This window comes from Lepisosteus oculatus, chromosome 12 (genome assembly GCF_040954835.1).
Source record: "Lepisosteus oculatus isolate fLepOcu1 chromosome 12, fLepOcu1.hap2, whole genome shotgun sequence".
Classification (NCBI taxonomy): domain Eukaryota; kingdom Metazoa; phylum Chordata; class Actinopteri; order Semionotiformes; family Lepisosteidae; genus Lepisosteus; species Lepisosteus oculatus.
Window position 1 is genome coordinate 16,315,626 of NC_090707.1, and position 27,366 is coordinate 16,342,991.

At 37.9% G+C, this 27,366-nt stretch overlaps 2 protein-coding genes across 4 annotated transcripts; both read left to right on the forward strand.

The window, feature by feature from the left end:
- Window positions 1–35: 35 nt before the first annotated feature.
- On the forward strand, window positions 36–14,046 carry dcaf17 (ddb1 and cul4 associated factor 17). 3 transcript variants are annotated; one of them, XM_006636593.3, is made up of 15 exons: window positions 36–641; window positions 999–1,236; window positions 1,629–1,732; window positions 2,042–2,132; window positions 3,223–3,359; window positions 5,306–5,384; window positions 5,923–6,012; window positions 6,196–6,303; window positions 6,985–7,090; window positions 8,400–8,542; window positions 9,171–9,280; window positions 9,696–9,783; window positions 10,140–10,223; window positions 11,589–11,744; window positions 13,579–14,046. In XM_006636593.3, exons 2-15 carry the CDS (start codon window positions 1,042–1,044, stop codon window positions 13,696–13,698), a joined length of 1,611 nt encoding a protein of 536 aa, XP_006636656.1. In that variant the 5' UTR covers window positions 36–641; window positions 999–1,041; the 3' UTR covers window positions 13,699–14,046. The 3 variants fall into 3 exon arrangements, with proteins under 3 accessions (XP_006636656.1, XP_015214453.1, XP_015214454.1); XM_015358967.2 differs by having other exon boundaries at window positions 36–427; XM_015358968.2 differs by having other exon boundaries at window positions 36–234.
- Window positions 14,047–14,818: 772 nt separating this feature from the next.
- cybrd1 (cytochrome b reductase 1) lies at window positions 14,819–19,715 on the forward strand. The gene is made up of 4 exons (XM_006636592.3): window positions 14,819–15,161; window positions 15,974–16,182; window positions 16,829–16,983; window positions 17,135–19,715. Exons 1-4 carry the CDS (start codon window positions 14,969–14,971, stop codon window positions 17,430–17,432), a joined length of 855 nt encoding a protein of 284 aa, XP_006636655.1. The 5' UTR covers window positions 14,819–14,968; the 3' UTR covers window positions 17,433–19,715.
- Window positions 19,716–27,366: the final 7,651 nt, after the last annotated feature.

Consider the following 27,366-nt stretch of genomic DNA (forward strand, 5'->3'; position numbering starts at 1 on the left):
AAAAGGAAAGATTATCTACAAAGTATTCACAGAGAATCGCCATCTTGCTTGGGAGATACATGTTTAGCGGACGCACGACGGAGTAGCAATAAAGCATTTCGTGTTGTTGACTGTGTTTTGCGATCTGTTTATGAAAGAGACAAAACAATTAGAATATTGTAATTAGTGATCTCAAATGCTGTTTGATACCGTACGTCCATTGATTCTTTGCGCGAAGCCCAGCATAGTCTATTTGTAAGTGTTTTTGCGGCTTTGGGGTTCGCAGAGCCGACGCTTTCTAAATCGACCCTGATAAGTGCTGGTGCTCCGTTACCGTTTAACGGGACAAAAATGCACAACGCCGCAATAGCAACCCCAGAACGCAAGTTTTGCTTAAAAAAATAAAACTTCATGGTCGCACTACAAGTTCCATCTTCCAACGGGCGAGGTGAACGTTTTTCCGGTGTAGTTTTAACTATCGTGGTTTGAACGCCGCATTGGTAGTTTTATAATATTTAGTATTTTTTTAATGACGCGTGCTTATGAAATAATATGATGCTGATGTAACAGTGAAACTGTGGAATTGTTTATTTTTTCAACATGAAAACTATACTTTATATATACCCAGTAGACGATAAGTATACCCAAAGTATCTTTAAAAGGTAAAGCAATTTTTTAAAACATATCGATAAAGAACTTCTGTTCACTAGATATCGGTAGACATTTTAATAAAATATAAAATAGTAGGGCAGCAAATGATTTTATAAAGTTATATCAACAGCTGTTATAAGTTCTGTTTAATTTTCTTAGTTTCTGCAAATCGTGTGTTGCTTTTGCATGGCCGGAGTTTTCCGATGGTGTAATTACTTTTCTATCAAAAATATATAGTTGTACGTTTAATTAATTGAAAATGCATTAGAATTTTTTATAACACGGTCGAAATAAAAATACTGGACTGTTGTTTTGAAGTTTCATTTGATATTGGGGATATAACGATTGTTTCTCAAATGCACTTTTAGAAACTGTTAGTGGAGAAATAGATGCTGTTTCCAGACCGCTGAAATGGCTTCGTGCTCAACACAAAATGAGGTGCCCACACAGAACTCGTATAAACACTACAGCCCTCGAACCGCGACGACACCGAAGTGGAGAAATGCCCATTTCTACCTGAGCTCTAGGTCGATTGGCTTGTTTTCCCGTGATGCTGGAACATTGTACCGAAAAAATATGAGAATGCTTCGTCACATTTTGCTACAGGTAACGTTAATAGTTTTGCGGTTGGTAGGTGTGTTTAAACATGACTTGAACCGAATGTTTTAATTACTGTATCTTGTTGGGTTAACTTCAGTATTTACGAATGTTCGCAGAGGAATTCATGTTTCCTTTTCTTATTTTTTGTGTTTTTACATGGTGAGTGAGAAATGGGTATTGAAACAATGACAGCTATATTTTGGTCGAAATATGGTTTTGCTGTGTGCTGTTGTATCGCCGTTCATCGCTCATGTAAATGAAGGGGTAGCTGTGAGGCATGACACTGACTTTTTTAAGCTGATAACTTTTTGTCGACTTTTGTGTGTATGTTGGCCTGTCTCTGAATACTTGTAGTTGGCAATGCTGAATTTCAGATCACCCATATCCTTTCTTTTTAGGATACCACTAATTTCACAAATGTTTGGAGAAAGCATTCAAAAGGCCCAATTGATTATGAGCATGGAAAAATATACTTTGAAAATTACCGAAGTTGCTATAGCAGGTAAGGTGCGCTTTTCTTTCACCTTTATCTTATAGACATCTCAACATTAACTTTATTTCCAGTAGGATAGAAAGGAAGTCCCTATACTTTAGATCTAAGTATTCAACATCTACTAGTTGCAGGCCATGTGATAGTCTATACTGTGAGATATAGACACAGATCATGCTTATGGTGTAATGTGCAAGAACAGTGAAGTTCAAACTATTTCCTTTCTTAATGGTAGTAGACAATGTGATGAATGTGTAATGAATACAGCCTCACATGCAGTAAGTTGATACGTATGTTTTGATCCACTTCCTGTATTAACAGTATTCCTCCAAAGCCACAGTGCCTGTACGAGCTGCCTAATTGCTCCAAGTCGCAGAAGATCGAAGATGCGTTGATTTGTCAGTGCCCGCTCGTAAGTTTTTAAGTTGTTCTCAGTGCTGTGCGTATGCATTTCATGTTTCTGCAAGATAAGGGAAAGCACTGTTTACAATTCATTAGTTTCAGTATCAAGGTAAAATGTTTTGGACAGCATGGCAGTACAGTAACTAGCACTGCTGCCTCATACACTGGAGTTCCTGGGGTGCTGTCTGTGCAGAGTTCATGTGTTCTCCCTGCATTCGTGCGGGATTCCTCTAGGTGCTCCGGTGTCTTCCCACAGTCCAAAAGCATGCTGGTAGGTTAAATGGCTTCTGGGAAATTGATCCTGGTGTGAGTGTGTGCGTTTGTGTCTGCACTGTGAGGGACCGGTGTGCCCTCCAGGGTGTACCCAGGCCTGCGCCTGTTGTTTGCCCGGCTAGGCTCTGGCACCCCCGTGACCCTAAATTGGAAGAACTGGTTAGAAAATGGGTGGATCAAAAAATGTTTGTCAGTGTGGTTTAAATTTTCAATTATGTGTGAAAGTGTCTTAAATACTGAAAAGGCTGTATAGAAGTATCACTAAAGATGTTTTAGGGGTTTGACCTACAATTGCATTCACACTTTGTACCTTTTTTGTAATTTCTATGAAAATACGAAAGAAGTAAGTAATAAGAATTTTGCCTATAAAAAAAAACATAATTTTGAAAAACAGTGCAGTGGTCTTGCTGAAATTGAAAAGGGTTTGGAGGCCTAATATTAGTGAGTTGAAATCGTTAGTTTCAGGAGGACACTGGTAAGAATTTCAATACCTTATTTGAGAGATTCCAGACAAGACTGGTCTCGATGAGTTTCTACCAGCTGGCCTCTTCAGGCATCACCTCGGGACGTTTTAACTATGGAAATGCTCCCTGTGCTGGGAGGAAAATGCTCTTCCTCAAGGCTTTGCAGAAAAGAGGAAATGTATTACTGGTGAAAAGTTTGGAATGAATTCAATTTTGTAATGATTAACATTCCTTCATAGCAAACCAAAATAGTGTCATAGCTGTAACTTCAATGCTAAGTGATGGCACCGTAGAGGGATTGGGGACTTGAACAGTCTGTGGAATGATAAATTATAAATTATAAAATGTTCTGTTTTTCTGTAGGATAGAACACTGCCAAGTCCTTCAGACCGTAACCCATGCCTTCTGGCTCTTAACGCAAGTAACTGGTTGTATTGCTATTCAGCAATGACAGGAGAACAACTGGAAAAGGTCTATTTGTCTCCACGCTATAAATTTAGGTAAGAGGCCATTTCTCAAATTTTCTCCTTCACTGCAGTGCCTGGCTTTAGGCTACACAATGTAATACACGCGGAAGCAAACAAACTTTTTTTTTAAAGTACAGTGTTTGTAAGGATTATTCGAATTAAATAATCTCAATTTCAGTCACTTGATTTTTTAAGGAAAAGATAATAATTTTTTACTACATTCAACACAGTATACCGTAGCAAATACATGAAGACTGATTGACCTTTGGTCAAGCACGGATTTTAGACTTGTTCAAGTATATTACATTTTGTGCTAACCTCCTATTTTATATATGTATATTTATATATACCATATATATATATTTATATATACCATTGCCAAAAAAGGATTATCTAATTATGTACTGCGTACCTTAAATTTGTTTGAGTTCGATAGGAATGTGAACAGGGAATCCCGATCTGGCACTATATACCCTGTACAGATAGGAACGTAGGTCCGTGCCCACATTTAAAGCAGATGTGGGCTGACTGTCCTACTGTTCTAAGAGACATTAGGTGGATCACTTTATGTGGATAAATGAGATCGACAGATCATGAAACTTCAGAATAGTTTGTCAAACGTTCCCCTAAAGCAGTATTGTAGATTTGGTTGAAGTTGTCTATATGCAAGCTGTAAACAAACCTTCTCCCTTTTTGGGTTTGAAGTTATAGTTTTGTAGTCTGCAGAATACTGGAAAACACCAACCCTGTAATGTGAAGGGTTTACGTTAATTAGCTTTTGTCACCCGTTTAAAGATCCAAAGTGTGAGCATTAAGCAATTTATTTTTCATCCTTTAAAACTAATAACAGGTTTAAAGCGTTAAATGTAATTTTCATAATATGTGTGTTTGATCATCTCACTACCATCCTTACTTTGCAAAATTGCATGTACACCACTGTGAGTGATTTACATCTTTAGTTTTAGGAATAAATCATAAAAATAGCAAGTTTCTCATCAACAGATAAGTGGAGGGACATTTAAAACTTGAAACATACAGTATCAAGAAAGCTGTTAGCAGATGTGTCAGTGTTAGGCTTAAAGAAGGAAACCTATAGATTGTATGGTACTTGACTTGAATCTGCACTCTACAGAACTTTTAAAACGTTCTTTAAAACCTACCTTTGCATTTTCTTTAGAAAAGCAAAAACTGTTAATGTTAAGTACAAAATATTACACAAAATGTTGTTTATGCATCCTTGGAGTATGTCTTAGTTTAGTCTATTTATAGTCACCAACATGGAAATATACAATATAAACGAAAGAGTGCTGTAGATTTAACTTGAGACTGGTGGAATGGTGGTTACTATTACATATATTCTATTAATATGGCTCATGGGCCTCGTAGATCAGTGTTGACATTTCTGTTTCTGATATGATTACTTTTACAGTATCACTGGTGAAAAGTTTGGAATTAATTCAATGTTGCGGTAATTGTGATTTCTTCACAACAAACCGAAATAGTGTCATAACTGTAATCCCAACCCTAGGTGATAGAACTATAGAGGCATGAAACAAAGCATAGGAGTCTTGCCTTTATGTCCCATGACTCCTATGTTAAGCCATGATAGCACTGAATTAGTACGGTAACTATCATATGTGTTTTGTGGCAATGAATGTGAGGATACGGTGGAGTAAATGATGAATGAAATAGAATGTTACTGTATGTGATGTTTGCTATATCAAGCCGATCAGGTGTTTTATAATGCAAATCTGGCAAGAGCTCTTTAATAGATTTTGCAGCAGTAACTAGGGAGCTGGCCTGGACTGATTAATTTGTTATGTCTAGGGTAGTGCAGCGCTGGCTATTTTCCACACTGGAAGCCTTTGAGTTATTTTATCTATCCTAAAATATGTGTCAGTTGGAAAGTTAGTTTTCATGAGGTAAAGCCGTAGGAAAATGCATGAGACTTTCAACATTATATTGTTGTTGTGTTATAGATACCTGTGCTGGGATGTTCCCCAGGAAACTCTCTGCATTAAGTCTGTTCAAAATAAACAGACATCCATAGCTAGGCAGGTGAGGACAATTGATTTAATTTCTTTAAAGGAAAAATTGAAACTGTGCAACAATGTGTTGTTGGGATGCTACAAGTCTTTTTTATGATGTGCTTGCAAAGGTTTATGAACCATAAATGGTCTCTAATGTAGTCCCAGATTGAAGGAATTCTCAAGTTGCAGATCACAAACCCAGGTTTGTAGGTTTCCACTTTTCAATTAGGGATACATGTATTTATATGAATATGCATGTTAATTTTTTACATGAACATATTATTGGCAAACCTTGCTTATTTTTAATAATTATTAATCATACAATTGGCTCCTTTTATCTAATTAATGGTTAAAACGTTGTGTACAAAATATTTTGTAAAGCATTGAATATTGTTTAATTACTTTTTGGAAGGGGTATCAAATATTTTCTATTTTTTGCAAGCAATGCAACTGTTTTTTCTGTCCCTGTAATTTATTTAGTAATAACTGTTGGAAGATGTGTAAATCTGAATTTAAGTAGATAAGAGAAATCCTGGCTTTTAATTCTGTTTTTTTTTTCCCCCCAGACAGGGCCTGGACAGGATACTTTGATGTGCCTGGCGGTCTTCAGAGTTCTGCCCCTGGAACTGCTGGGCATGTTGGAGATCAGCAGAAGAGTAAGAGCAAAATCATTTCCAGATAAGAACATAGGCAAGGTTACAGACAGGAAAGGGTCATTCTGCCCTTCTAGCCTGTTTGATTACTTTGACAGCACGGCTGGTGTATACAACGGAGCCTGTAAAACCATAAATATCGCAGGAATGTGCTGTGTTAATCTCTTATTATGCTTTTGTTTGCAGGTGTTTGGGAACAATGTTGTCGATGTTATGCTTTCTCAAGGGATTCTGGCCATTTCTCACAGCACTGGCATGGTGAAGCTATATAGCTTTGAAAATATTGTAGAGAAGGTAAATCGGGGAGATTTAAACCCATAGAACATGTCTTGTGAAGTGTCTTTTTGATTTAGAAATAGAATTCCATTTTGTGTGTTTTGGAAATACAAATACAAAATCGATGCGCTCATTTTCTAGTTCTTTCTATAGTGGTATTTCTGTAGCTGCATCATCAATTCAGGGTTTAGGGGGTGAGCCGGAGCCTATCCCAGCAAGCAACAGGCGCAAGGCAGGGTCCACCCTAGATAAGACATTAGTCCATCATAGGGCCCACACAGACACACACACTCACACCAGAGCCAATTTTCCCAGAAGCCGATTAACCTACTAGTGTGTCTTTGGACTGTGGGAGGAAACCTGAGCACCTGGAGGAAACCCATGCAAACACTTGGAAAAAATACAGTACAAACTCCACATAGATAACAGCCAAGCACCGGAATTGGACCACTGCGCCTCCCAGATACAAAATCCATTTTTATTACTTTCAGATAGTTGGTCTTGAGAGTATTAGCAATTCTTAGTCTTTATGTCCTGTCAGTGCAAATTGTTGACTTACTGTATGTCACTTCTTAGTTTTATATTTTCACTTGTCTCACTAAAAAAGGTCAGTGCTTTAGTGTTTACACTAAGTTCAGAAAAACACACATTTAAGCAGTATTAACCTATGATGCAATACTGTTTTTTTTTTCTTTATAGTTTATGATTAAGAAACTGACGCTTGGCGAGAAATGTGAATGGAATGGAATTCAGGGCTCTGTTGGAGAATCTCCATTGGGCATCCCCTTCAACATCCAGATCACAGGTAATGGAAGACTGCATATGTAGTAAAGGAAGGAAGTTTCTTTGTGACGCAGACTAATGCTGAAGCCAGATGATTTTCTCTGGTTGCATTACATGTGTAGATAAGGGTGACAAACTTCCATGCCTCCTTGGAGGGGAGTCACTGCTCTGGATTGGGAGGAGCCAGTTAAGGTGGCTTGGGCATCTGGGGGAGGGTGCCCGCGGGGTACCTCCCTTTGGAGGTGTACCGGGCACGGCTCACTGGGAAGAGACCCCAGGACAGACCCAGGACTCGCTGGAGGGAGTATATCGACCCACATGTGCAGCATACTGTCAAAACATCTTTTTTTTTCACCTAAGAAATATTGCTAGACTATGTCCTATGCTATCACTAACTGTGGCCGAAAAGCTGATCTACACATTTGTGTTCTCTCGAATTGACTACTCTAATGCTCTACTGGCTGGGGTATCTAAATCTACTCTGAACAAACTGCAGTATGTCCAGAATTCAGCAGCCAGAATCCTGACCAGGTCTAGTGCAAGTGTTCGCATTACTCCTATCCTGGAGTAATTTGGCTTCCGGTCAAATTCCATGTAGACTTTAAAATCCTCATGCTCACCTATTAGGCTCTGCATGGCTTGGCACCTCAGTACCTGTCTGAACTATTATCGCCCTACTCCCCACCTCGCAACCTTCGCTCTTCTAATTTTGCTCTCCTTACTGTCCCCCAAGCCCCTCTACATTGTATGGGCGACAGGGCCTTCTCCTGTTATGCCCCCAAACTCTGGAACTCTCTCCCCAAGGATATCGGAGAGTCACCTTCTCTAAACTCCTTCAAATCCAGACTCAAAACCTTCTTCTTCAGAAAAGCCTTAACTTAACTGGTTCCATTCTTCACCCCTCTGCTTTTCCTACAGTAGTACCACCATCCATGGTCTCCTCTCTATATTGTAATTGTGTTTTATCTTGTGTATTCTTCTTATTTATTGTTGTTGTCATCCTATAAAGCGCTTGGGGAAGCTACCTTTAAAGGTGCTATATAAAATAAAGTTTATTATTATTATTATTATTATTATTATTATTATTATTATTATTATTATTATCTCTCATCTGGCCTGGGAGCATCTGGGAGTGCCCCAGCAGCTGGGGAAAGGGATGTGTAGTCTGTTCTGCTCAGCCTGTTATCACTGCAGCCCTCCCCAGGAGTAAGCAGTTGGAAGAAGGGTTGTTGGCCGGTAGTTGCATTACAAAAACTGGCAAATGTAATAAAGTCTTTAACTTAGAATCACCTGAAAACATTAAATGGAAAACATTAATTTCTTTTATACAGATAGCCCCACTTTGATGTTTGAGGTGTCATGTTTGGAAAGTGGATTTCAGATAGGAGGTCACCCCTGGCACTACATTTACACTCCAAGGAGCAAGAAACACAAAGGCACCTATCACATTTGTTCATTGAAGGATGGCCAGTTGGTAATTAAGCTCTTTAGTGTGCGGCAAACTCTGTTTGACTTTAAAAAATAATAAAGCCCCTGTGGTGGTTTTGAGACATTTGAAGTGTAGAGCAGTGTCTGTTCCTAAGTAGGTTAATGTTTTTTCAAGATGCCACTTTTAGAATCCTGTGCAGGTGTTTGTGGCACATGTATTTAAACACCGTATGAGAGTGTCACTGTAAAATTAAGTAGCTACAATGTAAATGTAGCCTATAACATATAAATTAAATTCCGGTTCCTGCTGAACTTTGTGCAAAATTAGGAATCATGCAAATCAAGAGGCACCAAAATGTTTGTGTTCCCAATTCAAATCTGTAGTTCCATTTAAGTTAAAAATAGGGTTTACTATCTAGTTGTGGGGTTTACTTTAATAAAAAATGAAACTTTAAAACAATAATGGTGGACTGGAATACATAATTTAGGTATAGTATCTCAGAAAAAAACCCTAGTTATCTACTATTGTCACCTTTACTATCCTTTGATGTAATTCTGGTAACATTACTTTAAATTCATTTTATAAATGTGATTTTTTGTAAAGAAAACAAGTTATTTAGAATACCTTTAACTGTATTGTAGTTCAGTAGTTCAATCTTATATTGATGTCATAGGCAAAGAATGGAATTCAAGATATGAATTGTTGTTCACTGGAATCTGATTGGATCTATTTTCATCCTGGAGATTCTGGAAGAATCATCCATGTTGGGCCAAGTAAAGTTAAGTAAGTAACAGAAATGCCTTTTCAGTTATGCAAGTTTCTTAATCTGGAGATCAATCATAAATACAACCAATATTAAAGCAATCTTTTACTTTAATATTTATTAGCTTCACCCATGACTTGTCTTTTACAGTGTTCCACAGCTTTGCATTGTAGTCAAAGTAAAGTGCTTGACATTCTTTTTAAAAGAGAGGTATTTGGAAGAGTTGCTGTTCGTAATTTACCAATATATTTAAGTCCAGCTTAAATATACAAGAACATATACTTGTATGACTGCCATTAGTATTCAAGCAGTCTTGATATCTTCACTGCTTCAGGTGAAATGGTCTGTTGACTTTGGTAATTTTATATGAAATGAAAATGCTATGCAGTAAAAGGAGCTAATTAGCTAGCTGTTTATGTATTTTTTGTCCTCCAGTGTACTTAAAATAGCGGAAACACAAGAAAATCTTCTTCAGTTTGAGGTCATACAGGAATATTCTATTGAGGCTCATCGAGAAAATAAGGTAAGGAAATTCCTTTGTGTAATGTGTATTTATAGTATCTTGTGTTTTTGCATTTAAATAAACGTCTCTTCCTTTTAAATATAAATCTTGTGAGCTTGTAAGATGCATCAAGTGTTTTATGTTGGATTTATCTGTGGTCTCTGTGACAACCTGCTTGCATCAGCTAATAAGAAGTTAGGATCATTTGCATATGAAGCGTTAGTGTATTCTTTCTTCTGGGACTCTACTCTCTTGCACTATGTTTAATTGGAGAGGTGGGTCTGCAATTGAAGACAGCCCCTGTGGATTCCCGAGCTTCAAGAACAACCTTTCATGCAGAAGAGATAAATGAATAATTCATCCGCTTTTTACCACAGGCAGATTCTCTGGTCACTGTCACAGCTTCTGGTCGAACAGTGAGGAGGAGATTGCACCAGCTGGATGACGACCCAGAACAAGAGGTATTTGAGGAGAAATAGCAAATTCGTTTGAATTGAAATTAGACTTCCACCAAGAATATGCTTAATGTGTCCCATGGAACCTACGAAACTCCACCCTTATGAAACTTGCCTGAAAGCCAATATAATAATAACCATCATCATCATCGTCATTCTTACACTTATATACAGCTCTTTAGCACTATATAGGTATAAGTACTTTACAGGTAATGAGGATCCCCTCCACCACCAACAGTGTGTAGCCCCCACCTGGATGCTGTGACGGCAGCCATAGTGTGCCAGTACGCTCACCACACATCAGCTATCAATGGGGAGGAGAACAGACTGATGCAGCCAGTTCAGAGAAGGGGATTATTAGGAGGCCATGATTGATAAAGGCCAATAGGAAATTTGGCCATGATGCCGGGGTACCACCCCTATTCTTTTTAAAGAAAAGATGTTAATGTCTCAGTTTCAAAATTACATTCTTGAAGCCATAAATAATAAAATCTCCTCCCAATCTTAAGTCTTTCCTAAAATTATATACAATTTTAGGAAAGTGTTAAATTTGTTAAACGCTTGAAGTGCATTGATGGCTCATCTGATTTCATGTTTTTTTTTATTTAATATCTTGGTACCAGTACGGTCTGTAACATTTTACATTCTGTAGTATTTGGAACAACAATCTGTGAAGATTTCCTATAGCTCCTAAAAGGGGTGGAAAAGCAGCATTGCTGGTTGCTCAAAAGCTATTGAGTAAAGTAAATTTCTCACATAAAAAGAAAGCCTAATTATCAAAGAAAGCTTTTGAACAGATTTCTACAGCTGTTATAGAAGCCCTTTATGTATGTATCCCTTTACTGCATAAGGTCTGCATGACCATGCTTCACATGCAAAGATGGAGTGCTAAATAGCACCCTTCTGATAACTTTGATGATATTTCTTCTTTGTAGAACTTTATACGCATCAAAAACATTAAAAACTATTCATGGTCTCAAAAGACCTTTTACATTTAAATCCTGACAACAGCTAAAGAGTTAATCTAAATATCGATCTGGTTTGGGATTTTTAGGATCTAGCTTACATTGTGGATAAGTTCATGTATCTCTGGTTGAACAATACTGTCATTCACAGCTACAGTATGTAGCATTTCTGCCTTTTCCACTCTGTGAACACCTGAGTGAAATGTTAATATAATACATCAGTCATTTGCCTTTCATTTTCTGAAAATTTGATTTGTTTTTATCTTGGCGACATTTTGTTCTGTTCTTTTGGTGTTTTAACTACAGTACCAAGCTACTGCTACAGCATTTTTAACTGTAAATGACTGTGCTCTTTGTTAAATCTTTTTACTGCATTGAACTGGATGTTTGTCTTGTTTTTTGTTAGACTTTCCAGTGTGTAGAATACGAAGATGAACTTGACCTGTTGGCAGTTGTATCTGTGACCCAAACAGAGTCTGAAGGAAAGGCCCACGTTGGTATCTACGACAACTGGAGTGGCGTTTTGATGAAAAGTGTTCCACTAGTAGAGTCCTGGGATGTGGTCAGTCAATGCTACATTTTAAATTGCTTTTCAGGAGAATATGTTGTGGAAATAGGTAGCCGATAAGTCATTTACCGTGAACCTGATATATTGTTTTGAAGTTAAAATTGTAATTAAAATGTTATGGAAGGGCAATGCTGCTACCAAGGAAAAAACAATTTGCCCCCTTATCTCATAATTACCTGAAAAGTATCTTGTAATTACGAGATAACGAAGTATCTTGTAATTACGAGATAGCAATGATTACATTAGCGTATGTACAACCTGTTATGCTGTGCACTGAATGTATCTAGAAGCTACTGTGAACTTGGCTGGCACTTTCAGTTTAATGATTGTGCTAATGTCCAGCGCTGCAGAATTTGCGTGGATTTACTTTCGACCGGGGTTTAGTCAGAATTAAATCTTGCCATTTTTAGCAAATATGAACAGAATCATTAAAAGCAAGCGGACCGGTTTTGTGGGATTTAGAGATCAAAGCAGTGATGGTTCCATTATGAACAATTATACAGTACGTGCAATCAGTTCCACTGCTTAAAACTGTAAGTCCGCACGTAATAGTATAGATTATGATCACATAAAGTACGCGAGAATTACTATCTCGTAATTGCGAGATAAGGGGGCACATTTTTTTCCCCTTGGTGGCGGCAACACGCTTCCGTAAAATGTAGAGCTCATGTTCCCAAAAGACAAAGCATATACAGTATGTGAAATGGTTTATGGTTCTGTGTGTGGAAGTGTATTCCATCCATCTTCTAACTGCTTCTTACAATTCAGATTCATGGGGGAGTCAGAGAGTATCTCGACAAACAGCTCTGAGTGTACACCCTGGATGGGACACTAGTGCATTGCAGGGTGAACAGACACGAACACTTACCCCAGAGCCAATTTTCACAGAAGCTAGTAAGCCTACCGGTATGTTATTAGACTACGGGAGGAAGCCCATGCAAAACTGAGAGAGAACATACAAACTCCACAAAGACAGCACCTCGGTTCTGGAATTGAGCCCAGGGCTACAGTGCTGTGAGGCAGCAATGCCAAACGCTGTGCCATTGTGCGACCCTGGAACTGTAATCTTCATTCACAACTCTGATTCAAGATATAGTATGCTTAGAAATTCCAAAGTCCTGTTCTGAAGCTGGGTAATCTGCCTGACGAGGTTGTGGGAAGAGATTAATTCTTGCTAAAAGTATTTTTGCCATCAAGCAAGTAAGGTTTAACACATACATGGTTACAAAGAGATCCCCCCACCCCACCCCCTAACCAAAGAAAACTGGATTGTTATTGTTTCAGAGATTTATGAAATGGAAAAATTAACTTTCCTGTTAAGACCCCAGAAGGAGGTTTTTGGGAGATGTGGATTATTTATATAACCCAATGATCATGACTTTATGTTTCTGGAAGTTTTTCGTTTTTCACCCCCCTTTCTCCACAGCACTATACCCCCTGTAAAAATGCAAAAAAATGATAAATAACAGACTTTATACTCATATTTGTAGGACTTGAGATTTTGATTTGACTGGCAGCTCTTTTTGTTTCTGGTTACCTTTGTGTTATGTTAATAAAAAAATATAAGTAAAAAAAAACCTTCATTACAAAAGCAGGTAGTGACTAGTTTTCCTAATGCTGTTCTAATTGGTTTGTGTTTCCCTTTTGTACTGTCAACGGTTGGAAATGAGAAGACAACGGTAACAGTGCACCTAAAAAAAAACATCTTGCCTTGACCTTACAGTTAATATCAAAACAAGATTTCAACTGAGTAAAACTGGGCAATACACTGTGCTCTTGAAATTGTATCAGTTGCCGCTGACAGCCTTTTCCCCTTTTCTTCTTCTAGACCTACGGTCACCAATTTTTCTTTGACTGCGACACAATAATCCACATTGAACAGGAGAAAAACCACAAATTTTGCTGTCATGTCTACAAAATGACCCGCTGCCAAGAGGATAATGAATAACAATGGAAGAGGGGACACTAAACTACTTATTGGTGCTCAGTTTCTGATTGATCTTTGGCAAAATACACTTTGCGGTTGAAGTACTGTACCATTACCAAATGCAGTGTATTTTCATAGGTGCAATGTTTTCTGCGTTTTGTCAGAAATTGTATTATCATCTGGTGGCTTTCATCCACCCACCTTAAAATTCTGCATTAGCATCAAACTGTTATTTTGTCTGTTTTTGTAAAGTGTGTTCAAAATCCTGTCCTGAAGAGTTAATAGAGGCAACATTTCCATGCAGCTGAGATAATATATTTGATAGTTTTAAAATCTTGGATGTTTTTAAATAAAGCAAAAGACTTCTTCTCCCAGCATTTCCAAAATGTCTAATTATTTTTCAGGAATAAGTTAAGTTTTTCTTCTCTGAAGAACCACACATACAGTTTAGATTCTGTGCTGTGTACGTTACACAACATGGAAGACCGTTTGGCTTCATAGACAAGTTCCTACCATGGTCCTACTGTACCTTTCGTTGGAAATCCTCATTTTTTCAAGGGAAAGCTTTAAGGTTAAAGTCAACAATTACAGACATGTATATTTCATCTTGAAAACACACAAAAACTTTTTTATTTGCCATGATATTAACCTCTGAACTGTGGACTTGCTACTCATCACAAAAGGGTGTTTTGAAGTCCTGCCTTTGACTTTGTGCCATAAAAGTATTAAAAATATCTTATTACAAAAGTCCTAACAGTTACTTCGAATTGATTAAAATGTTGAATTAAATTAAAAATCAACGGGGAACATATTACGCATAATATATTTATCGAAAATAGTTCAACTAAACACAGGGCATTTACTATGGTATTGAGTTTGATTAATTTTAATAATAGCCAAGTAGATTGCAAAATTACATGTTATTATTTGTGATACCCTGGTAATAATAACATCTAATTATGTAAAGCCATAAACAGAACACATCCTGTTAGTCACCTATGGGCTCTCAAGGTAATGTCTCTCAGCTACGAAAATTCTTTCGTTTCATAACTGCTGCGTGTAGGTTTGCGTAACGAACTTTGTTTAAAAACCAAATACTAGGTTTGAATAAAACGCAGCGTCACGGGCGCTTGGCGCATAAAATCGAGTAGCGTTCGCAGTTCAGACAAGTTTCCAAGTCTCCCATCCCCCAGTGACCGCTAGAATTCCTCTGCTCGCCGCTCCTGACTTCTGAGGAAGTCCGTCACTTCTTCCGTTCACTCCAGCTGCTGCACTTTTGCGAGCGGCAGAGATGGCGATGGAGAATTACAAACAGTTTTTGTTTTTCTTAGCGACCTCACTGTCTGTGGGCTTCGTCGCCGTTGTTTTCGTGCTGCGTTGGGTCCTCTATTTTAGAGGGGGTTTGGCATGGGACGGAGACCAGGCAGAATTTAACTGGCATCCAGTTCTTACCGTGACGGGGTTTATTTTCATTCAGGGAATCGGTGAGAGTTTCTTTTTCCTGTGGCTTTTGAGCTGTGTGCATGAATTAATGGTTCATTGCGTAGTTTGCATAACATTTTACTCGTTTCGGTGTTCCATGACATTTGTCCTAAACTAAAAATGAAACGTGCATTGAAAAGTTTTCACAGTTGACAGTGTACAGTAAAACACGCCTTCAAAAACAACTCTCAGGGTTGTAAATCAAGTTGCGCAACGCTGTTTTTTCGCCGTTGTTCTTAATAGCGCTATTTTAATGAGCTTGATTTTTGTGAGTAAAAGTTATTAAATGGATAGATATCAAGCTGATTCATTAAGTTAGATATTAGGAAAACTACAATGGCTTGCTCGGTATTACCATGGCTTTATGGTAACAATTTAGAATTGTAAGGAGGTTGACTTAAAAAAAAGTTCAGACCCCCTGGAGTTAAAGCCTGCACCATCACAGTGCATTCGTTAATACTTTGGAGTGCCACTAGAACATTAATTCACTTGGAAATCTGATTTTTTTCAACATAGTTAGGTGCTGGTTAATTCCTGAAACAGAGCGCTGGATGAATCTCCCTTTACCCTCTATTTATTAATGCTGTAGATTAAATTGTACATCTTTAATTGGAAATCTGACTGCTTAAGCTTATTCATTCTCAGGTATTGACACCTAAAACAACAGGAGATAATTTGTACGAGATTAATTTTCTGATGGAAAGAGATGTTTGCAGACGCCTCGCAGTGGGCTTCTTTGTAATCCGACTGCGTGCAGCCAAGTTCTGTTGATGAACTGCGTTGTAATCTAACATAACAATGTCCATTTTTACAGCTATTGTGGTGTACAGACTACCATGGACGTGGAAGTGCAGTAAACTGATGATGAAATTCATTCACGCTGGTTTAAATACCCTGGCCTTCATTATCGCCATCATTTCGCTGGTGGCAGTGTTTGATTTTCACAACACCAAAAATATTCCCAATATGTACAGTTTGCACAGCTGGGTTGGGTTGGCTGCTGTCATACTGTATGCTCTGCAGGTGAGTGTTGTGGAATTCTGCATGGAAAGAAACTACTGTCAGTAATCCCTGCGTGTTTTAAATCACGTTTTCTGCATATATTTCCGTTAATATCTGGAAGCTGCATAGGTTTTGAGGGAATAATACACCACGTTTAAAATACATAAACCGAAGTGCTTTCATATCAGTATATCCTTTTTGTTTATTTTAGATTGTGAGCACATATTGCGACCGTAATAAATGCGTATTTCATTTGTTATGCACGTATTTAAGCTGCAAGTGTGGCAGAAACTCTTCGGAAAACAAAACTGGTTATTCTCAAAAACAGAAGGCGTGCAATTGCTTCTTCAGCCGTTTTGTTTGAAGATGTTTTTGTCTTCTCCTGATGCAGGAGAGAGAATGGATTTATTTAAGCTTACATTGATTATTTATGATGTAAGACACCTTCCTGGGGATGAGTAGTACAAATTTTAGTATTGATTTTTACTAAGCCTAAAACCGGAATTCTTTTAATATAAATAGCGAGTAGGTCATGAGGTGAAAATGAGGTATTAGTACCCCCTAGTGGGCAGAAGCGTAATTGCCGCTGAAATGTCATTGGTTGTAAAGCAGGACCGTCATGTTTAAAAGACATGGTCAAAAACCCTCCTATCACATGTGTCAACAGCTTCTTCTAGGTCTCTGTATCTACTTGGTCCCCATTACCCCCGTGTCCATCAGAGCTGCGTTCATGCCCATACATGTGTTCAGTGGCCTTTTCATCTTTGCATCCGTTATTGCTGCTGCCTTGATGGGAATCACAGAAAAGCTCATTTTCAGCTTGTAAGTATGGGAGGAGATTGTCATCTTGTCACGCAAGAATTCATATTTTTAAGTCTGCCTTGTTTCTCTTCAGCCTGTCAGACTGGCTTTCTTCAAAGTCTCGTTGGCTGTGCGTCTTGTCACTGACTGCTTGTTTTATTGTCTGCCTCAGAAATAACCCCAAGTACAGCAGCTCCCCCCCAGAAGCCATCTTTGTCAACGTGCTGGGCTTGTTGCTCCTGCTGTACGGGGCTCTTATTCTCTGGATAGCCACCCGCTCCCCCTGGAAGCGCCCCAGCGAGCAGTCGGCTCCGGCCAGGCTCACGAACGGAGGCGGGTGTAAAAGTGACCGGGAGGGGCTGACCATGTCCGACTCCGTCGCCGAGGTCCGAAACGAGCCGGATCCCAGCAGCGAGGCCCGCAGGAGGAACCCCAACCAGGACGAGGCAGGGCAAAGGTCAACCATGTAGGGCAGCCTGCGCTGCCTCCGACAAGATCCGCAGCCTACGGTGGACAGAAACTTTGCTTGACGTGCCGAAATTCCATCTTTGCCAAGACCAGAGGAGGACACAAATCCCATTTCTTAGCCAGCGTTCTGAAACACTGTGCACCAGTTCTCCAGCTCAGACTTCGGTTTGTTTACTGCATTGCATTTATTGAACAGACAGCCTCAGCGTCACATTCCAGTACTTTTATAAATACATTTACAGCTCCTTACTGAATTTATTAGAATTGCATTCCATCCATTATTCCTTATTAGCAACTGTTGCACAGCTGGTGTTATTGAATTACATTGACGTTCAGATATTTTAAGCAATAAATAGGAAATTTATATAGTCTGGGGAAGATTAGATTCCAGCCTGGGGTGCCTTTTGTAGGGATTTTGCCCATGCATTTATACTGGTATGCTAGTGTCTTCCCACAGTCCAAAGACATGCTGTCCAAGTTGATTGGTGTATAGAAAGTAAACCCCAGTACATGTGTATATGGACTGGCCTTCAGTCCAGGGTGCTGACCTCTGCCCTACTGAAAATAAAAGGTTCTTAACTGAACCTCCTGAGGGACTGAACCAGCAAATCATGTCACCTGAACCAAAGTTGAGCTCTATGATCCCGGATTCAACTCTGGATCATGTCACTAGCTGACTGTGACTTGGATTCTCATGTGACAGCACACAAACTATGAGTTTGAGCTTATAATGACAGGGTCATTAGCTTAGCACATCAGTAATGGATAACGAATCAGTTGTTTAGAAAACATTAAACCTAGCTGAAATAAGTCTGTGGGCAACTTTTCTTGGAAATAATACATGTCGAGACAGTACGGAGTCCATTTAAAAACCAGACAGAAGGCACAGGAGTACTCCGGGTCTCGAAACACTGTTACAGGACATATTGTATAATACCATGAAATGTTTCAAGGCTCTGCCTTGTGGACCAAGATCACCAAGTGCATTCCACGTGATAACTTAGTGTCACAAACTAACATTCTCATACTATCCCTATGTTTAGGCGTGCAGTTAAAAGCATTGTAGAATATGTACAAGCTTGTTGTTTTTGCATAATTTTACAAGCAGGAGAGGTACTGAAGTTGCAAGAGCAGTGAGCTTGCGTTTTTAAAGAAAGGTACTTTTTATACTGTATACTCAGCATTCAAAGAAACACGTGTATGTTTACAGCATGTAGTATATGGCATATAAACGTGCATGCGTGTTTGGAACCTCGATTAAAGATTTTTTGGCATCATTTAAAATAATTGATTATGGTGATACCCTTGAGTGACTTTGACCAATGCTTACTTACAAAATCAACTCATTAAAGATAGAGTTTATTGACCTCAGGCCATTGAATGTCAATATGAAAGCTGAGAAAGAAAAACGCAGTCACAGAGAGTCAGTAAGCCCCTCTTATCAGGGGAACTTTGATTTTATGCTATTGGTATGTTGAAGGCTTACTAAGTCAAAGCACTGCTGCATGTGGACTTGGGTGTTCACAGCTAGCAGTTTCTAATCGAGCAAACTCTTAGTCAAACACATTACATCAATATCAAGTCACATTCTGGGAAACCACACAAGACCTCACTAAGACTGGGAGGTTCTGTGTGTAATGTGTTGGTCAGGAGTGTCTTGTTGCTACACAGGCTTCTAGACTAAGACTTCCACAGCAGACCAATCAGTTAATCAGCCTGATTAATTTACTTAGGTCATTTCTGGTTAGTGACCTACTATACAAATTTGGGGTATTTGTCTGATGTCAATAACTGTGAATTTGTTGTAGTTAAAAGTGACATTTTCTTTGATGCTCAGTATATATTTTTTGTTCTAAAACATTCCTGCAGAAAATGGATGTATTTTTATATGAAAATAACTGCTATTCAGGTTGGATGAATATTTCCACTGAGACTAAACATACAACTCAAATTTTATGGTTAAAAAAACATGGGTTTAGTTTGTAAATTTGTACATGAATTGTTTACAGCATTGCTTAAGAAAACAATTCTGCAGTGCATTTTCAGTGGTTTATGCTGTAGTAGTATTTTTGTTGGAGGTGAAATGTAACTTATAGCAACCTTTGAATATTTGTTATTTCATATAAAATGATAGACGGCACTATATTTTGTTATGCAGAATGTACTATTTTATTAAAAGGCAATGGTTGTAGCATTGAATTTGGATTGGCTTCTTTTCAGTGTCCGACTTTCTGCTAATGCTTTTTTATGTCATTTGTAGGTTAATAAAATTCTGTTTCAATTAATCAATTTCTTTGATGCTTTATACGAAATGCTTGACAGAGCTCAAAACAACGGGAAATCAAGATGATCTGGACTTGATTTTCAGAAATTCCAGTGGATACAAATAGAATACATCTGTACTGTACTTCAAATATCTGCGATTGGAACAGACTCATCTTCTGTTTTGGCACTGTCATCTTCATCTTTGATAAATGGTTTCCATTGTTGGAGATTCTGAAGCAGAAACGGAAAGAATCTGCAGGTTATTTGGGATAGATACATTACTCTGTATTCAGTCCTGCAATGACAAACTATAAGGCATTGTGGGGAAAAAGCTCTATAAAAGAGGCTAAGCTTTTTTCAGTACTACAGCAACAAAAGCATAGTAATTAAAGCGTAAGAGACAACAATGGAAAATATATACAACATGAAAATGTGTTTCCAAGGAACTTATTAAACAAGTTGATGTAAGAAGTTCCATATTTAAACTATAAGTACATTAGATACAGAAGTATTACAGATATTAGATGTGGTATTCAAAGTAAAAGCAAGAGAAGCTGCACTGTGCTCTAGCAACACCACTACAGGATTCCCATGAAGAGTAGGAGGGCAGGCTTCTCAAACACTGTTGTCTGCCTTAAAGAAGGACAGTGCGTTCACAGACGTTTCAGGGAGCACATTTATTTATTAATGGGACTAAAGAAGCAATAGTGGTAATAGATACAGACAGAGTATATGAAATATCTAGGTTTTCAGAGGGTTTTTGATAAAATTAAATCTTTTCCACAGAAAAGCTTTTATTTTTGCATTAAGGGCTATAGGAATTCCAGGTAATGCATGTTTTTGGAATTAAGGACTGGTTAGTGTAGAAAAGCAGAGTACAGTTAAGGTGTAAATGCTCAGATTGAGTCTTGTAATTAGTGGAGTAACACTCCACAATAGTAACACTCCACTAATGTGGAGTAGATGTGGATCTGTATTAGGACCATTAACATCAGTAATCTACATTCTGGGACACTGTGCAATCTTTTGAAGTTTGCAGATAATATCAGAACAGGAAAATCAACATACGCTACAAGCATCAAAAGACATTCAAAAACATTAAATACAGCCAAGTGGAGTGTTGCATGCAGTTAGTGAAAATTAACCTTTAAATATAAGATGTGAAGCACTGGCCTGAAAAAGCTACTTTGAAAAAGGTGTGTCTGTTTTCCTACGATGAGCATGGGGAAGGTGAACAATGTTAGGGAATATTGTTAAATGTGCAGCAGGTAAATTAAATGATCTTGAGGCAAAACTGTTTAATGCACTAGGAAGACCTAATTTAGAATACTGTGTATAATTTTAGTCACGATGTTACAAAAATATACTGCTGGATCTTTCTAAGCTAGTGAATAACCTTGTTTTTAAGGTGTGTCAATATGTATTTCTCAAATATTTGTCAAATTCAAATCTAGTTTTTAGAATTGGAAATGTACCTGAGTCTACTGCTCTCTTTCCCAGCAGTCCAATAAACATGTCATCCATAAATTCTGAAAAAGAGTGTTCCATTAAACAAGGAAATTTCCCCTGTGTAGTAAAGGCTAGAAGAACTGCTATACTAGTAGGACAATTTGAAAACATTGATTGTTGATCCTTTGTAACTGCCCAAATATGATTTCTAAATAAAGAAAGGAGCATTTAAGTCTAAAGCAAATGGTTTAGAAAGTAATATCTGATGTACATTTAGACATAAAAAATATGATTTCTTATTACAATAAGATGTACAGTACAGTTCAGAAGATGTAAATAATAATATAATAACATTCTTACACTTATCTAAAGCTTTTGTGGGCACTTCATTCAAAGCACAATACAGGTAATGTGGACTCCCCTCCACCAACACCAATGTGCAGAACCCACAGATCAGCTAGTAGTGGGGAGGAGAACAGAGGGATGAAGCCAGTTCATAAATGAGGCTTACTAGGAGGCCATGATTCGTAAAGGCCAATGGGAAATTTAGCCAGAACACCAGGGAAACACTCCTACTCTTTTCGAAAAACACCCTGTGATTTTTAATGACGGCAGAAAAAAAATGACCTTGGTTCTACGTCTTATGCTTTTTACAATATAGTGTCCCCATCACTATATTGGGGCATGGGGACCCACACAGAGCACCCCATACTGGCCCCACTAACACATCATCCAGCTGCAATCTTAGTTTTTCCCAGGAGGTCTTCAGATGGCTGCCAGTTGTGAGTTGCAGGGTGATATAGCTGCTGGCACTAATATGTTCGTTCTTAACCTCTTCAGCAATGTACTATATATGCACAGCATTCTAGTCCAACATATTGGTTGACTTTAATATACCATCAGGATCCTGTGCTCTCAAATATTGCTGAGTAATAATACTTGCTTGCCCTTAAATTGAGCTTCTTAACCCCAAAGTACGATCCCAAAACACTTCACGTAGAAGAGGGGACCCACTTCATCCACCACTACAGAGCAGCCTTCACCTGGGTGACCAGTTTGCACCAGTAACCCCACTGCACAGCAGATCGAGGGAGTGGTGACAAATAATTACAAGAGATGCTATTTGCTGTTCTTTTATATGTGGTAATCACTTGTGATAAATACTGTTTCATACTTACTTTTTGTTTTCCCCAAATCTTCATACTTGTGGATTGCTAGGAAACAAAACAGAGCATGTTTAATGGTCATTTGTCATAAATTCTGTCTATTTAAATAAATAAATAAATAAATAAATAAAAACAGTGCCGTGCACAATTCAGAACACATTTCTGTTTAGGGCTGTTCAAATGTAATTAAACTGAGCTCATCAGGGATCCCTTCATATTTGTTTTGACCTCAGCTACAATTAGACACCATATCAGGTTTGTTGTTGTACTGACCCTGATCTTTAAATGTCACATTTCGAATGTAAGACAAACTTACAAAAAGGCCGGATTTTGGTGTTTGTAGGCCCTAGGCACTTTCACTGCAAAATGTGCAAAAAGAGAGGTGAACGCCAATTGAATTACATCGATTGACATGATGCACTTAAAACTATTCTAACGCTAAACCACGTGATTGATGGACCGAGTCGAGCAACCATCACTTCGATACTTCTAGTTTCTAGAACAGCCGCTAGATAGCGCATGATTATTGATTTGGAGCACCTGAAGTCGATCTCAAGCATGATATTTCAGCTCATTTCTCATTAGTCACTAGTGTTTCCCTCCATAAAAATGTCGTATTCCCTAGGCACTGTGCCTAATGGAAAATCCGATACTGCGTACAAAAACAGTAAAATAACATTATTGGCTATAAATCCTAACATCCATGGACAGAAGAAAAAAAATGCATTTAGCATTTAAAGGCTGCTTTGAGTGGTGTCTTAGAAACAGTCAAAGAAGTCTTTACATAACTTACTCAAGGTGTGATGTTTATGAAACAGTATTACTCAGGTGGGGTGGCAGTGGTTTGCATTGCTGCCTTGCAGCTCTTGGGCCCTGGGTTCAATTCCTGAGGTGTTATCTGTATGGAGTTTGTATCTGTTTGTTTTCACATGGGGTTTTCTCTGGGTGGCATAATTCAAAGACATGCTGGTAGGTGAATTGGCTTCTGTAAAAACTGACACTAATGTGAGTGCCTGTGTGTTTGTGTCTGTGTGTGGCTTGCTCCCCATCCAGGGAGTATCCCGTCTTGTGCCCAGTACCCAGTGCTTCCTAGGGTGGGCTCCTGCCCACTGTGACCCTGAATTGGTTATTGCCATTAGTGAAAATTATACTCCTAGCTCAGTAAAAATGTAAGACAATAGTATGCAATCTTCTTGCTTCCACAAGGGGGTGCTGAAAGCCTGATTTACAGACTGCAGTGAAGGCTGGAATAAGGTCAGGGTTATGGCGTCTCTTATAACATCTTTTTGTTCCTTTCAGGTTCCTCAGCTTGCAAGTTTCTGCCTTTAAAGGAACGTGCTTACCAGGGGGTGAGTGGTTTCTTCTGCAAATCGGCGTCTGGCAGTGCCATTGAAGACAGGGCATACGTGCGCAGACTGGCAGCAACACTGACAGCTACATTTGAGTCCAAATGTCTTTAAAAAAAATATTTTCCACAAATTTACCTGCAATCCTCTTCATTGCTCGCCTTCCCATCAATCCCACAAAGTCACTTGCTCCTGGCGCCCAAAACCTGGTGTCCCGTACTGGTGCCGGAGTTTCCCAGCGATGTTGGCCTCTGTCAGTATCACGGCTCACAGAATGGAAACCCAAGCCTAGCTGGAAAACATAGGCACATAAGTACTCTGGAAAACACAAATGTACAGTATAAGGGCTTTGGAAAATATATATACGTATAAAAACTCTGGAAAACATACAGTTCATATAAGGGCTGAGCTGAGAGTTAGCTATTGCCAGTCATCTATCTGCAGAACACAGGTTAAGGATTATGGAAAGAAAAGAAACCAGAGATCACAAAATCTCCATGTCACACATCTCCTGTGTGTCATGAAGTAGCTCATCTAGACGGCTATGTCAGCATGCGTTGGCTGCAAAGGAACAAGTAAAGATTTATTCCGTGCTGAAAAAGAAGTGAAAAAAACACAACGTTTTAGCTGTGGAGCCTGAAAAGTTGTGTTTCTTTTCTTCTCTTTTCAGTATGGAATAAACCTTTGTTCCTTTGCATGTGTGTGCTGCACACAGTCAAGGAGCAGGGCTGAATCTTTGACTTTCTAAGGGGTTATTATTGTTCCTCATCACATCACACAACAGATCCAATATGATGTATCTAAATATATATTAGATAACATGTGTGTTATGCATTGGGCAAAATTTAGACCTAAGAAGAAGAACTAGATGTATCAGGTAAGAAATACTTCTTGTAACAACTTAAAGTGATTAAATAGTAAAAGTCTATTAAGAAATAGTACAGTCAATTATATATTATGTTATACATAAATATAAAGGCTACTAGCTTAGCTTATTGTTTATGATATGACAGATACAATTACCCTGGGCAATTGTTAGTCTTATAGAAACAAAAAAACGTGATTAGTTTCTTAATCACACTAATGGATACAGACAGACGTTAAACCAAAGTCCCTCTAGTTACTTGATAGACCTTCATTTTATTTTAGCATTTATAGTCCTTCCTAAAAGAACATCATTTTCAGTTCCATTTTATGTAGCTCTTATATTAAACCGAATCAATAGCTATGAGGTATCATTATGACATCATAATAATAAGTTTTATTTCTTTATTAAATTTTCAAAGCGCTTTACAGAGAGAAGAAAATACACAGTGAGGGGAGATAGCAGAATGGTTACATATTAAAAATAGTTATGAATGTCCATGTACAATTAATAGAGTAATTATGGTCAAAAGCAGCTTTTTGTTCCTTCTACTTCAATTATTTCTCTAGATTTTTTGTTTTCACTTCCTCTGTCTCGTCAAGGTTTACGTGTCTGTAGCATATATAAGCTGGTATCTGTTTAACATTCATGTACACCAATCAATACAATTAACACTAACATCCATAGCCGAAGACGGTAATCTTAACTTCTAGTTCATCTCGTCAATGACATATGCATTGAAAACACAAGTCACGAGTTTACGTATGCTTAAAATTGCACAACAGATCCAAAGTGTTAGTAATTTTAAACAAGAAACATGAAAGTTACAAAAACAAAATACAAATAGTACAATAATACAAAAACAGATAGGAAAATCAAAGAATTATTATTTTCAGGTTGTTGATAACAGTAAAAACATTTGAACATTCGGATTAAATAGGTGTCTGTTAGCCTGCTAAAAGTTTTATCCAGGGTTCTCCAGAGGATGTGTAAATAATGTATTCTTTAAAATAAGCTCCAGTCTAGAGCATCCGATACAATGCTCAGAAGAATGCTTCAAGAGGAGATATTTTACATAAATTAGGTTAAGGCCAACAAGGGTTTTTTGCTTTACTAGCATAGTATTTAAAAAGTATTATTTTAACTATACCAGAAAAGTATAGCCAATCCAAAACGTATTGCATTTTGAATGCACAAAATTACCTGTACTCACCTTTGTTTCATGGGTGTTAACCGCGCTTTCTTTCTTGTCTGTCTCTTTCGCATTTCCAGTTCTCAGGATGAGTACTAATAACATCACTAAAGGTATACATTTCATCTTCCCTTGTGTAATAAATCTACTGTAGAGGCACTCCAACAACTGAAAGCTACCTTTTAAAGTGTCTGCCAGGTACTATATACTGTAAATGTCGACGTTTTCAAATGTTTTTTTTATGTTTTAATGACTACTGTTTTGTAAAAAAAAAATGTATTTTACTTAAAACTCAATCCGTCTACCTATGGTCGAAAAATGTCCCTTTTATAGTAATTTCAAACCAATTAGAGAATGCGACATCTACAGGAGATTTTTAGGACTCCAATGAATTGCCTCTCTGAGTGACGTTTTCGTTTTATAACTTTCACAATAGTGAAAAGATGAAACGAAGGACAGTTGAAGGACCTCTTGTCGTGATCGTTGAATAACAACACCACGCTCAGTGCATTTTTTTTAGTACCGATTAGAAAGTAGTACAGACTCAGAAATTAATACAAAAAAATTGTGTGAACATAACACTTCATATAGATGCTGTTTTATCTACGTAATAATTCCAATAATTGTACGTTGTAAAAAAAAGAGGAAAATAACTATTAACAATAATAACTATTATTATTGTTATGTTTTGAGTTATTGGAAGAAGACTAAATGAAAAAATGCGTCTCATACTTGCTTTTCCACATTAGATACAAGTCAGCAAATATCTTTTGTCTACCCTTATAACAGTACAGTAGTCCAAAACTGCGTGGCTGTTCTTAATTGCTGGTGTCAAATATTACACTACTCGGTTTACTATTTTACTTTTCTAGAAAACAAAAATGTATTGATGGCTGATAGAAACATCTCAGGTCTTTATATTCCTGCTGTTATATAGTCCTGAAGTGCTCTTCTAAGTGCTTGTCCTATATGTGTTCAAAAATGGGTCAGAGGCAGACGCTGTTATGAACGGCATGTACTGTGCAGTATATATTCGAACGTCTATCGTTGCTTCTTCTTCGATTTCTAAAATTCTGTAGTGCAAGGTATTTCCTATATAAAGTTTTTCTATAAAAACAACATTGTATAATATATGAATCCAATAGTCTTGCAGACATTCATACATTTTTTTATATAGAACTCAACGTCATCCAATATTATGAGAGTACATAATAACCTGCACTTAACAACTACAGTATGACTACATACTACTTGTTGTCAGTCAGTTTTGTATTACCAAAATGTTTTAAATGGTATTTCTTAAAGCATGGATGGCACATTTTACTCAGCAGTATAATGACACTGATACTGTACAACAGTGTTAAGCACAGGTAAAGTGCAGATACAGTATATTCACACATCGAACAGACTTACTGTAGGTCTAGTTGTCTGCCTGTACAAGTACAACACTGTATGCTCACAGTTTGCTGGGAAATCACGACAGGGCATGTATTTCTGGAACAATTAATCTCTTTTAAATTCTCAGGTGAAAACAAGCAATTAGTGGAAATGAGCGCAGTGCTTATTATAACACATCTATACCAAATGCATCTCAGGTCCTGAAACTATCTATTAATATTGTTCTTGTAAAACGGTGTATATAGATTGAAATAT